This window comes from Tupaia chinensis, unplaced genomic scaffold (assembly GCF_000334495.1).
Source record: "Tupaia chinensis unplaced genomic scaffold, TupChi_1.0 Scaffold143921_1, whole genome shotgun sequence".
NCBI lineage: Eukaryota > Metazoa > Chordata > Mammalia > Scandentia > Tupaiidae > Tupaia > Tupaia belangeri.
Genome location: NW_006203772.1, coordinates 1345324 through 1358760, shown reverse-complemented (window position 1 = coordinate 1358760; position 13437 = coordinate 1345324). Strand labels below are relative to the sequence as shown.

At 39.2% G+C, this 13437-nt stretch overlaps 1 protein-coding gene and 1 pseudogene across 3 annotated transcripts in view; both read right to left on the bottom strand.

Moving 5' to 3' along the window:
• Positions 1–13437, bottom strand: part of TAOK1 (TAO kinase 1) — a 191186-nt gene that overhangs the window by 68974 nt on the left and 108775 nt on the right. For 2 of the 3 annotated variants that reach the window (XR_001369549.2, XM_006165471.3), the window contains exons 9-10: positions 8801–8894; positions 4370–4451 (exon numbers count right to left, since the gene is read on the bottom strand). Coding sequence is in view for 2 of the 3 variants with exons in the window: in XM_006165471.3 (XP_006165533.1) it covers positions 4370–4451; positions 8801–8894 (176 nt within the window). In the remaining variant the exon portion in view is untranslated. The remainder of the gene's footprint in view (positions 1–4369; positions 4452–8800; positions 8895–13437) is intronic. The other variant, XM_027767110.1, reaches the window with a different exon arrangement.
• LOC102472255 (WASH complex subunit 3 pseudogene) overlaps positions 10493–13437 on the bottom strand; it is a 9364-nt pseudogene continuing 6419 nt past the window's right edge.

Here is a 13437-nt window from a genome sequence, read left to right as displayed (position 1 = left end):
TTAAACCCACCGGGTCGGGGACACGAACCGCGGTCGACTACGTGGGAGTCCAGCGACATAGCCATTACACTAACTGCTGGTTCCCCATACTATTTTTTCTATACAAAAATTCATCATGACTTTTCCAATGAACCAAAAGACACTTCCTATCATTTCGAATAGGGCTGTGACAATACATACTATGGACCAGGCAAATAAATATTGTGCATATTTAAGATCTAATCACCAAATACCTGACCTAATGGCTAGATTATTATTATGTGAATTAGAAGGGCTCTTTTGTCTCTATCAGGAAAGTTTAAGAAGTCAGTTAACATTCTTTTTTCCTTAGTTTGGTAAGTATCACCATTTATAAGATTCAGTCTTCTTATCCAAAGATATTAAATCTTCTATTCTCCCCCCCCCCCCCCACTTCTTTCTTTTGTGAGGGTATGTATGCTTGTCAGACAGAGAAAGAGAGAGAGGGAGAGGAGAAAGTACTCACCATGAGGAAACATCATGTAACAAGTCCTTCTCCTCCATCTCTCTCTCCTTTTGAAATTTTGGGCATATACACATGTGCATAGTACATTTCTCTAGTTGCTGGGTCTGGGATTGGAACTGCATGGTCAGCCAGGTGGGAACCAGCTGCCTTAACCACCAGGCCACGAAACCAGTCCTAAACTTGTATTTTGAAGTTTGATAGTTTCGGACTTATAGACCTTGCTTATTTTCACTAACATAATTTCTAGCAATATTAAAGCTTTTGTTGCTACGGTGAGTGCCACCTAAATCCGGCTTTAATTTCTTTCCTTTTTGAAGCGTGGGGAGGGGAGAAGTTTTTGCTATAGGGCATGTGCGCTCGCCAGAAAGACAGAGAGACAGAAAGTGAGAAATCACCCCCTGGGGGGATGGCCACACCGCAATCCCTTCTACTCCATTCTCCTCTCAGGATCTTGGGCATGCACGCACACGCCCCCAGCGTTGAGTTTAAGCCACTGGGTCCAGGACTCGAACCGCGGTCGGCTACATGGGAGTTCAGTGACATAGCCATTACACTAACTGCTAGTCCCCCGGCTTTAATTTCTAAGACTATGAGTAAGGTTACTGCCTATAATTCACCAAGCATTTCTGAAACCTTATACAGGCATACCTCAAAGATAATTGCAGATTAAGTGTCAGATCTCCATAATCAACTGAATATCACAATAAACTGAGTCACATGTATTTTTTTTAGTTTGCCAGTGAATGTAAAATTATGTTTACGTACTGTAGTCTATTAGATGTACAAAAGCATTATGTCTAAAGACAACGTACATACCTTAATTTTTTTTTCTTATTGCTAACAAATGCTAGTGATCATCTGAGCCTTCAGCAAGCTGGAATGTTTCTGCCAGCGTAGTCTTTCCCTGATGCTGATGGCTGCAAGTACTGATCATGATAGTGGTTGATGAAGACTGGGGTGGTTGTGGCAATTTCTTAAAGTAAAACAATATAAGACTGCCACACTGATTAACTCATCCTCTTATTAAAGATTTCTTTGTACCATGTGATACTATTAGACAGCATCTAATAGTATCACATGGTACAAAGATTTAGAATATTAGTGAACTTCTTTCAAAATTGGAATTGATCCTCTCAAGCCCTGCTGCTGCTTTATCAATCAAATTTATGTAATATTCTAAATCTTTTGCTGTCATTTCTACAATGTTCATAGCATCTTCACCTTGAGTTGGTTCCATTATAAGAAATTACTTTTTGGGACCAGCAGATGGCATAATGGTTATGTCACTGGACTCCCATGTAGTGAATCATGGCTCAGGTCCCAGATCTAGCAGAAAATTCATGCTGGGCACATGTGCGTGCATGCCCAAGATCCTGAGAAGAGAATAGAGAAGGGACTGCAGCATGGCCACCCTCCGTGGGGTGTGTGTGTGTGTGTTATCATGCTCTCTCTCTCTGGTGAGCACATACACCCTATAGCAAAAAAGTCTCAAAAAACAAAACAAACAAAAAAAAACAGAAAAGAAACAAAACCACTTCTTTGTTCATCCATAGGAAGCAATTCCTTATCCATTCAAGTTTTCTCATGAGATTATAGCAATTCAGTCATGTCTTCAGAATCTACTTCTAAGTCTAGTTCTCTTGCTTATTTCCACATTTGCAGTTATTTCTTCCACTAAAGTCTTAAAGTCATCAGTGAGTGTTTGAATCAACTTTTTCCAAAATCCTGTTAATTTTTTTGATGTTATCTCCTCTAGTAAATTACAAATGTTCTTAATAACAACGAGAATGGTGAATCTTCTCCAGAAGATTTTCACTTAACTTCACCTAGATCCATCAGAGAAATCACTATGGTAGCTATAGCCTTATAAAACCTATTTCTTTCTTGCTCTTTAAGTTGCCTTCTTTTTTTATACATAAATGAGAGGCAGAGGCACACACAGCATCCTTAGTAGGGTTCCATTGCCATGGTCCACCTCCAGCTTTCAGCCAGCCCCAGACCATGGCCAAGCATGTATCTAGTGTATTCACAGCGGTTTCTGGACTTGAATAGGAAACCTTCGTAGGTAGGGCTGCCTTGCAGAGTCTGACCCTATAGAATATATTTCTTAAATAATAACACTTCAAGGTCAAAATCACTCCCTGATCCATGGGCTACAGCATGGATGCTGTGCAAACAGGCAGAAAAGCAATAATTTCCTTATACATCTCTAACAGACCTACAGGAATATTATTATTATTTTTACTTTTTGCTATAGGGTGTGTGTGTTCACCCAGAGAGAGAGAGACAGAGAGAAAAAGTGAGAAATCATCCCTGGAGCGATGACTTCACAGCAATCCCTTCTTTTCTAGTCTCTCCTTGGGATTATGAGCATGCGTACACAAGCACTTGGTATGATTTTCAAGCCTCTGGATCTGGGATTTGAACCATGTAGTTGATCGTATGGAATTCAATATCTTAAACTCCATGCCACCTGCTGGCTCTCCAGGTGCAATGTGTGTGTGTGTGTGTGTGTGTGTGTGTGTGTGTGTATTAAAAGGTTTATGGAAAAGATGTATTATGAAAAAACATGCACTGATTTCAAAAATAATTGTGTGCCAAAATAAATACAACCTTTATTCCATTTTCTATGGACTCTCTGAAGTCCTCTCATATTCACACTAGATAAATCAATATATAAGGTATGGTAGATATAAAAATTAAATCCAGAGGCTAGCAGGTGGTATGGTAGCTAAGGCTCTGGACTCCCATGTGGCCAACCACAGTTTGAGTCCTAGACGTAGAGGTTTGCTTTCCCACTTTCTCTCTCTCACACAAGCACATATGCCCTGAGGAAATCTTCAAAAAGTAGTAATAATAATACCAAATAAAACAAATAATTCTTTACAAAAAAATTAAATCCAAAGTTAACCTAGGTTTTACCAACTTTGAAATAAGACATTATTTCACATAGATTAAATTTATAGTCATAGCTCATGAATTTATTCTTGTACATATAAATATTTAGCCATCTGGCACTATTTCAAACATTTAACTATATATTCCATTTAAACATAGTAAAATAGTTCATCGATTCTGGGAAAAAAAAAAAACAAAAAAGTTTAGTATTTAAGAAAAATTCTGAGGCAACAGCATAAAAAATTAGTATTCTAGGGACTAGCAGATCGTGAAGCAGTTACATCACTGGACCTCATATGACTAACTGCAATTCGAGTCCCAGATCCGATGGCTTCACGCTCACACTGGGCACATGTGCATGTGTGCCCCAAGATCTGAGAAGAGAAAGGAGGAGAAAGGATTGCAGCGTGGCCAACCCCTGTGGGTGGGAGTGGGGGTGATTTCTTATTTTTTGATTCTCTGGTAAGCGCGTGTGCCCTACAATAAAAATATCTCTTAAAAAAAAAAAATTAAAGGGGCCAGCAGGTGGAATAGTGGTTAAGGGTGCTGGACTCCCACATAGCTGACTATAGTTCGAGTCCCAGAACTGGTGGCTTGTTTTCTCACTCCCCACCCCCACTCTGTCCCTCTCTGGTCAAATACAATAAATAAGGTTAAATAAAATAATTCTTTTTTAAAAAAATTAGTATTCTAGTAAAAAAATAGTACAAGGGACCAGCATGTGGCATGGTAGTTAAGGCACTGGAAACTCCCACATGGCCGACCATGGTTCGAGTCTCGGGCCTGGTGGCTTACTCTCTCACCACCCCCCACTCTCTCTGTGTTTCTCTGATCAAATTAAAATAAATAAATGACTAAACTAAATAAAATGATTCTTAAAATAAAAACAGGAGAAAATATTTAATCCCGATTCAGAATCAAAGAGTAAAACACATTCTTTAAAATCTTAGAATTAAAAAAACAGATTTAAAGTATAATAGAACTGACCTTTAAAAGTTCCTCTGATGTAGGACGATCTTGGGGGATTTTCTGGAGGCAAGAATCTACAAAGTTGCGAAAATAATCAGACCTATTGTAAAGGAAAGTATCAAGTGAACATATTGCTATTTCCTTTAAAAACACATCCACAAATCAAGGCATGTGCCTACTGGTAGAGAGGGAAATGGAAAGAAAATATTTTTTAAAATGCAGATAAAAAAGGCAGAGACTATAGTTTTACATAAATCTATGGAAAGATATCTAAATCAACCAATAAATCTTCACTAGTTTATGTACTAGTTTATGCACTAGTTTATTTTTAATAATTTCAGTTTGCAATAGGGTGCATGAGCTCACCTGAGGCAGTGAGGGAAAGTAATGGCAAGGGGGAGAGAGAGAGAGACAGACAAGAAAAGTGAGAACGTATATCCCAGAGAAATGGCCATGCTGCAATCCCTTCTCCATTTTCCCTCTCAGGATCTTGGGCACACACACATGCCTGGAGTGTTTTTCAAGCTGCCAGGTCCAGGACTCAAACTGTACAGTTGGCCATATGGGATCCAGCCACCTTACCCACCACACCACAGATTGGAACTCATAGATTATTTAAAAATCCTGCTCCCACTATTTAAATATCACAACTCATTCTGTATAGAGGCAAATGAGGGAAGCCTATCTACTGTTTCTCTTTCATATAAATTCAAGATAGCATTGTATTTTATTTTCTCTCTCTAAGTCATCTTTCTTTCTCATTTGCCCCTGGGATCATTTTCTATATGGCGTATTTCAGAATATTGCTATCTGCTCTGGAGAGAGCATTTTTTATACTTGAGTATGTGATACCCTGAACAAATAGATAAAACTTCCAGTAACTTAGAAAGTCAATTAAGATGTATTTTTTTTAAACATTAGAAGTAGGTAACAGTTATTATAGTATTAGTATTGAGAGTTCGGTAAGGTAAAAAAATAATAATGATTTCATCAGTATTTGTCTCTAATATTCAAATTAATATGATAAATTCCTGAAGCAAGAATTCTTTTATAAATCCCCAAAGTCTCAAACAGAGTAAGTAAAGTCTATGTTTAATATATTTATTACTTGTGTATGTACTATGCTACAATTTGAATTTCTGTCCTCTCTAAAACACATGTTACAATTTAATCCCTGGGGCCAATCCTATAGCTCAGTGGTAAAGGAAGCCTGATCCCACATGGCTGACTACAGTTTGAATCCAAGTTCAGGTGGCTAGAAACACACATTGGGCACGTGTACATGCATACCCAAAATCCTGATGGAAGGATGATTGGAGGAAAAAGAAAAAAGAATCATGGTATGATCACGCTCCATGTGGGAATGTTTTCTTGTTCTGCAAGTGAATATCCCCTCAAGCTATTAAGAAAGAAGGAAAGGAAGGACCTTAATGTCTAGTTCAAGTGTTGGGAGGAGAATAGGCCATGAGGACCTTGCCTTCGTGAAGGGATTTATGCTGCTATAAAAGTGGCTTAGGGGGGGTACCAGCAGATGGCATAATGGTTACGATTGCGGTCCAAGTACCAGACTCAGCAGCTTAAAATTCATACCAGACACATATGCATGTGTGCCCTAAGTCCCAAGAGAAGAATGGTGAAGGGACTATGGTGTGGCCATCCCCATGCGGGGCGATTTCTCACTTTCTGTCTCTCTGGTACACACATATGCCCATAGCAAAAATCTCTCTCTCAAAAAAAAAAAAAAAAAAAATCTTAGGAGTCAGTTCTCTACTGGTCATCTTCTGCCACGTGAGGACACAGTGTTTTTCCCCCCGTGGAGGACAGTGTTCAGACACCATCTTGGAAGCAAAGAGATGGGGTCATAACCTACCGGTGCCTTCATCTTCTATCTCCTAATATCTAGAACAGTGAGAATTAAATACCTTTAAAAAATAAATGACCCAGCCTTAGGTATTCTATTATAGCAGCACAAAACAGACTAAGATATACCATAAGACTAAACTCTGCACCAAAAAATTCCTTCTATATACCTCTGCTTAAGTAATAAAGACTATATATGTGCTTTATGTAACATTTTTTAAAATTAAGTACATATTTGTATCTATTTGTGAATTTAAAAACATCTATTAAGGGGCCAGCAGGTGGCTTAGTGCTTAAGGCACTGGACTCCCACATGGCCAAGTATGCAGACCTGGTAGGATTCAAACTTTATTATTCCCTTACTTTTGCTTATTTTGAGTTTAATTTGCTCCTTTCCTAGCTTCTTAAAATGGAACTTGAAGTTCAGACTTTGACAATTCAGAATCACACAGAATTCACACCAGGTACATGTGCATGTGTGCCCCAAATCCCAGGAATCAAATGGGGAAGGGACTGTGGTATGGCCATCCCCCTTGGGGGGGTGATCTCTCATTTTCTCTCTCACTGTCTCTGTCTCTCTCTTCTCTCACGTAAGCACATGTGCCCTATGGCGAAAACCTTTAAAAGATCAATTAAATGGAGCCAGTCGGTGACATGGTAAAGGCACTGGATTCCCAAAGGGAGAACAACGGTTAAAGCCCCAGACCTGGCAACTTGAAAAATTGCACCAGGCATGTGTGCATGTATGTCCAAAATCTAAGGAAGAGAATGGCGAAGGGATTGTAGTGTTCCCATCCCCCCTGGGGGGTGATTTCTTCTCCTCTCTCTCCCTCTCTCCAGCAAGTGTGCATGTCCTATGGCAAAAACCTTAATAAGATTTAAATATACGATTTAATATGATATTCTCCTAGGATTTTTCAAATGCCAGATACAAATTAGGAATTAATTTTCTACTACTGATAAAAATCTTAGTTTTCCAAAATTATCAAGTTGTTCTCCACAGACTCATTTATCTTCTTTATTCATGTTGAGCGTGTGAGCACACATGACAGTGAGAGAAGACGACCACCCTTCACAGGGTCTGGCCATGCCACAATTTCCTTCCTCCAGTCCTACAGCCTGTTGCATCCTGGATAGTCATGCGCATGTCCAGCATGTTTCTGGACAACTAGGCCAAGGATTAGAACAGCAGTCACTGTGGGATTCAGTTTCCCTTTAGCAGTACATTACTGCTGTGCCATGGAGCTGGACCTCTGTAAACTTGTTTACATATACAAACTTAATTTTTTATCAAATCAAGAAAGCACTACAAGGAACATCACAGTGATCTGAACAAATATTGAGTTGTCACATTTGCATAAAAAAACATAGAAAAATATGTCATGACTTTTCCGACAACCTAATACTATAATTATAATTATAGTGATTGCAAAGTTTTGTAGTTAATTGCCAGAGGGCATGTTTGCAAGAAGACTCAAACCAAGGTGACCACATGGGACCTGGCTTTCCTTAACCACTAGAGACAGATGAGAGAAAGAGAGGAAAAACCATCCCCTGATGGGAGAAGTCACACTATAATCCCTTCCCCATTTCTCCACCCCGTTGGGATTTAGGCATACATGCACACATGCCTAACATGTGCCTCAAGCCAGCTAGGGGCCTGGGATTTGAACCATGTAATTTTGATAAAGACAAATAATGTTTTTATCTATGCCATATAAAATTTTTAAAAATTCTTTTTTTTTTTTGAAAAATTTATTTATATTTAATGTAACCAGAGAGAGACAGAGTGAGAGAGAGAGAGAGAGACAAAGTGAAAAAACAAGCTGCCAGGTCCAGGACTCGAATTGTGGTCAGCCATGTGGGAGTCTTGCACCCTTAACCACCATGCCACCTGTTGGCCCCATGTCATATAAAATTTTAACCATTCCCCCAATGAGTACTATTAGTTTGTGAAAATCTGTATATTTTAATCATATGATGTTAATGTTAAGGAACGCTATTTGTTATGTAATTAGGGTTGTATATGTTCCAAAAGTTCAAAAGAAAAATACATTTTCCAAAAACCAATATTTTGAGTCCACATGACATCATCTATCCTTTTTTCCTTTTTAAATTTGCTAGAGGGCATATTCGCTCCCTAGAGAGAGAAAGGTAAGGTAAGAAAGTATCCCACAGAGGAGGATGGCACCACAATCCCTTCTCCGTTCTCTCTCAGGATGTTGGCCATGTATGCCAGGTCTGATATTCAAATTATGCAGTTGGCCATGTGTAATCTGGTCGATCATGTGGGATCCGGTCGGTCATGTGTGATCAGTCACCTATGCAGGATCCAGTGGCCTTAACCACCAGTGGCCTTGACCACTAGTTGGCCCTATCCTTTTATTCTCAACTCAGTTATATACATGCTATGGATTACAAATATGATAAAGGATATACACAGTGTAAAAAAGGGTAATAAAAAAACCATTTTATATCTTTCTAGGTAATAGATTTTCAGTAAGTGAAATTAAATAATTTTGACAACAGATTATGAAAAAGCATTTCATTCATAGAATGTTGAATAATACATCTCTTAGTAATACTCACCATTCATTAGACTGTAGTGTAGGGGATTCATTTTGGGCTATGTGATATAAGGCACTCATTGCATTCATATTAAATAAAGGAGGCTTCCTTTCCGCTATAAAAGAAAGAAAATTTTCCTGTTAAAGTATGTGCTTTTAAAATACGGGGATGCAAGTATTGTCCAAGTATACGTATCATGTTTTGTTTGTTTGTTTCTTTTTAATGCTAGAGGACACATGCTCAACACAGAGAGAAAGGAGAAATCACTCCCTTCTGGGGCATGGTCTCACTCAATCATCCCTTCTCCACCCTGTCTGGATTTGGGATAAAAAGTCATGTATTCAGGGACCAGCAGTTGGTGTAATGGCTATGTTGCTGGACTCTCATGTAGTCGACTGCGGATCAAGTCCCGCATCCAGTGGCTTAAACTCACGCTGGGTGCGTGTGTGTGCGTGTGTGCCCAAAATCCTGAGAGAAGAGTGGAGGAGGAGGGGCTGCAGTGTGGCCATCCCCCCTGGGGGGTGATTTCTCCCTTCCTGTCTCTCTGTCTCTTTCTGGCAAACGTACCCAGCCTATAGCAAAAACCTCTCAAAAAAGAAAAAATTCATATATTCATGATTTTGGGGGTGTTTTTCAAGCTGTCAGGCTGAGACTTAAACCACAGTGATCACATGGGACCTGGCTTCCCTTAATCACTAAGCTACAGGGCTGGCCCAAAAACAGTTTTTATTTTTAAACAATTTAAGTTAACAAAATTAACTGTTAAGTAGAATTCAAAGAACTTTTTATAGTGAATCCATTTAGAATAAATTGCTAGCCCGATATACTACCATTCCTAAATCCTTGTGCGTGTATTTCCCAAAAACAAGAACATATCCCAATATATTCATTAAATTAGGTCATTTAACATTACTGTCATCTAATGTCCAAACCCCATTCAAGTTTCATTCAAATATCTCAATAATATCCTATGTAACAAAGTGAGCTTTAATCATCTGTATTTTCTAAGGAACTTTGCCATTTTATCTAAGTCGTTAAAAGTAATGACATTAAAATTGTTACTTCCCTATCTTTTTTTTTTTTTTTGAGAGGTTTTTGCTATAGGGCGTGTGCACTCGCCAGACAGCCAGAGAGAGACAGAGAGACAGAAAGGGAGACATCACCACCCAGGGGGGGATGATCACGTCGCAATCCCTTCTCCTCCATTCTTCTCTCGGGATCTTGGGCATGCACGCATACGCGCCCGGTGTGAGTTTTAAGCCACCAGGTCCGGGACTCGAACCATGGTCGGCTACATGGGAGTCCAGTGACATAGCCATTACGCTAACTGCTGGTCCCCCTACTATCTTTATACTATCTGGAAAATTTGTAGTGATTATTACTTATCTTTCCTTATACTAGAAAGCTGTGTCTTTTTTCAGTTTAGTCTAGTTAGAGTTTTATCTATTGATTTTCTTAAGAGCTTACTTTATGGTTCCATTGATTTTCTCTATTGTTTTTAAGTTTTTTGTTCAGCTGATTTTTGCTTTGAACTTTATTTCCTTACTTCTGCTTATTTTGAGTTCAATTTGCCCTTTTCCTAGCTGCTGCTGCTTTTTCTTTTTTTTTTTAGGTTATAAAGATTTTGATTTTTTATTTAACATCTATTTATTTATTTATTTGTTGTGATATTTGGACTGCCAGGTCCAGGACTTGAACAATGGTGAGTGGAAGTCCAGAGCCTCAACCACAATGCCACCTGCTGGCTCCACGGTTTTTATTTTTTTTAACAGAGGAAGCTTGGTGGTAGGTCTGTGGCTATTTGATATTGTTATGTCTAAGAGAATTCAGGCTTGCTCTTTTATTGAATGTAAATGTACCACTACACATGTATATATATCATTCTTATCAAAATTAAATTTAGTCAGTTAGAGATCTGCTGTCTGAACTTTCTTCTGTAGTTTTATTCAGTTTTATCATCAGGCACTGGAGCATCTGGCCTCTCAAGAAGATCTGGGTCTAGTCCTTCTGATATCATTTTGTTTCTTATTGCCATCACTGGAACACCCACTTGAACCATTTTGAGATAATCTGGCATATCTTGGATCCTTGGCTACAGATAAGACATTTTCTGTTGATACTTCACTTTCCTGTTGTCCAGAGTCTTGTGTACTGTTTTGTAGTGACTGCTCTGAAGTGGCTTCAAAATATGATCCACTTGTAACACTAGTGACACTTAAAGGAGATACTTCTAATGTGACATTATCTAGGCCTGGGATAGATGACAGCTTTGCATCTAAAATACTGAGAGTTGTTTCAACTTGTTGGATACGAAGAGAAAGGTCTGCCAGTTTCTCCTCACAAACTAGAAAAACAGATGAGGAACTGTACAGTGTGCACCACAAACTGGTTTAGAAATGCCACCGTTCTTTTCTGCTGAATGCCGGGCACTTTGGTCAGCTCTATGCCTGACCTCATGAGTGGAAGCCTGCCCTCATCCACCTCTTCAGCGGGTGGGAGACTGAAGGCTCACCCACAAACCCTCCCAAGTGGGGTCCCCCCTTTTCCTAGCTTCTTAAAGTAGAGCTTAAGGTTATAACCTTGACAATTTTCAATCATAACAATTCTTTTTCTTATTTATTTGCTATAGGATGCATATGCTCACTAGAGAGAAACAGAAAGAAAGAAAGGGTGAAAGTGAGAAAGCACCTCCAGAGATCACTACAGTCCCTTCTGCTCTAGTCTCATCTTGGGATTTTAGGCACACATCCACACAAGCCAGGGGTGTTTTTCAAGCTGCCAGGTTTGGAACTCAAACTGCAGTCGGCCTTGTGGGATCCAGCTGCCTTAACCACCATGCCACCAACTGGCCCTAAAGGACTTTTGAATGTCCCTCAGTTTGGGTTTGTTTGATATTTCCTATCATTACATTTGTGCTACAAATCTTTAGAAAGAACATCACAAACATAATGCTGTATATTTAGCACACTGTACCCTAGGAGGTGGCATACAACTTCCAAGTGGTACAGTTACTAATGGTGATCAACAAATTAAGGTCTGCCAAGCTACTTCATGGTAAAATCTCTTTTTTCTTTTTTATTTATTTATTTTTTTGGAGAGGTTTTTGCCATAGGGTACGTGTGCTCACCAGACAGACACAGAGAGACAGAGAGACAAAAAGTGAGAAATCACTCCCCCATGGGGGATGGCCACGCCGTAATCCCTTCTCTTCCATTCTCCTCTCGGGATCTTGGGCACGTGTGCACACGCGCCTGGCATGAGTTTTAAGCCACCGGGTCCGGGACTTGAACCGCGGTTGACTACATGGGAGTCCAGAGACATAGCCATTAGGCTAACTGCAGGTCCCTCTCTTTTCTTTTTCATAATAAACAAGCACTGTTTGAGAAGAAACTTCAAATACATATATATATACACATACACATGCACACACACGTACACACACACATACATACACATACAGGTTTTTCATAAAACTTTAATTTTATTAATTAATTTACTTATTGTATGGGTTAATAAATTTCTATTTTATTTAAGAAGTTATAACCTAGGGTCAGCGAGTGATGTGGTGGTTAAAGTGCTGGATTTCCATATGATTGACTGTGATTCAAGTCCTGGATGTGCTGGCTTGCTTTCTCACTCTCTCTCTGTCACTCTCTGGTGAGTGCATGGGCCCTGTAGCAAATTTAAAAATGATAATAATAATGATAAATAAAATTAAATAATCCAAAACAGTTATAATCTATCCTTTATTATGATAGATTGTTTCATATTTGAGAGGTAGAAATCTTTTTTTAGTGTTTTTGTTTGTTTGTTTGTTTGCCATAGGGCGTATGCAATTGCTAGAGAGGAGAGAGACAGAGAGGTACAGAGAGAGGAAAAGTGAGAAATCACCCCCCTGGGGGGATGGCCATGCCAAAATCCCTTGTCCTCCACACTCCTCTCAGGATCTTGGGCAAGCATGCACATGTTCTTTGTGTGATTTTTATGCCACGAGGTCCAGGATTTGAACTGTGGACAGCCATGTGGGAATCCAGCTACCTTAACCACCATAGTACCTGCTTGCCCTAAAGTAGAAATCTTTTTAAAGTGGCTTCTGTGTCTTTTGGAGATGGCCCATTATTCTTTGAACACTTCACTATTTTCTAGTACACAAAGGTGTCTCAGGTTCCTCTTATACTTTCTCTACCCCAGACCCTGAATCAACCATTTCCCAAGGAGCAGTGGCATTAAGGGTACTCATTGCTACTCTATCACTTCTACCAGACCCTCTCAATGAGCGCAGTTAGGGAATGCATACATGTACATAATTTATGTATACACATAGGTACATATTATACATCTGTATTTATTGAAAAAAAATTAGTTCACTAGTATATCTCAAATTCCAATCTGATACTACATGTTTACTCTAGCATTCATTTTTCATATTTTTTAAAGAATTACTGAAAGTTAGAAAACACCCCAAAGGGGGATGGTGATGCCATATCCCTTCTCCATTCTCCTCTTGGGATTCTGGCACACACATAGACAGACCTGGCATAAGTTTTAAGCAACCGGGTCCTAGACTCAAATGATGGCTGGTCACGTGGAATCCCAGCACCTTAACAACCATGCTACCTGCTGCCCCTCTCTTTTCTTTCTTTTTTTTTTTTTTGGAG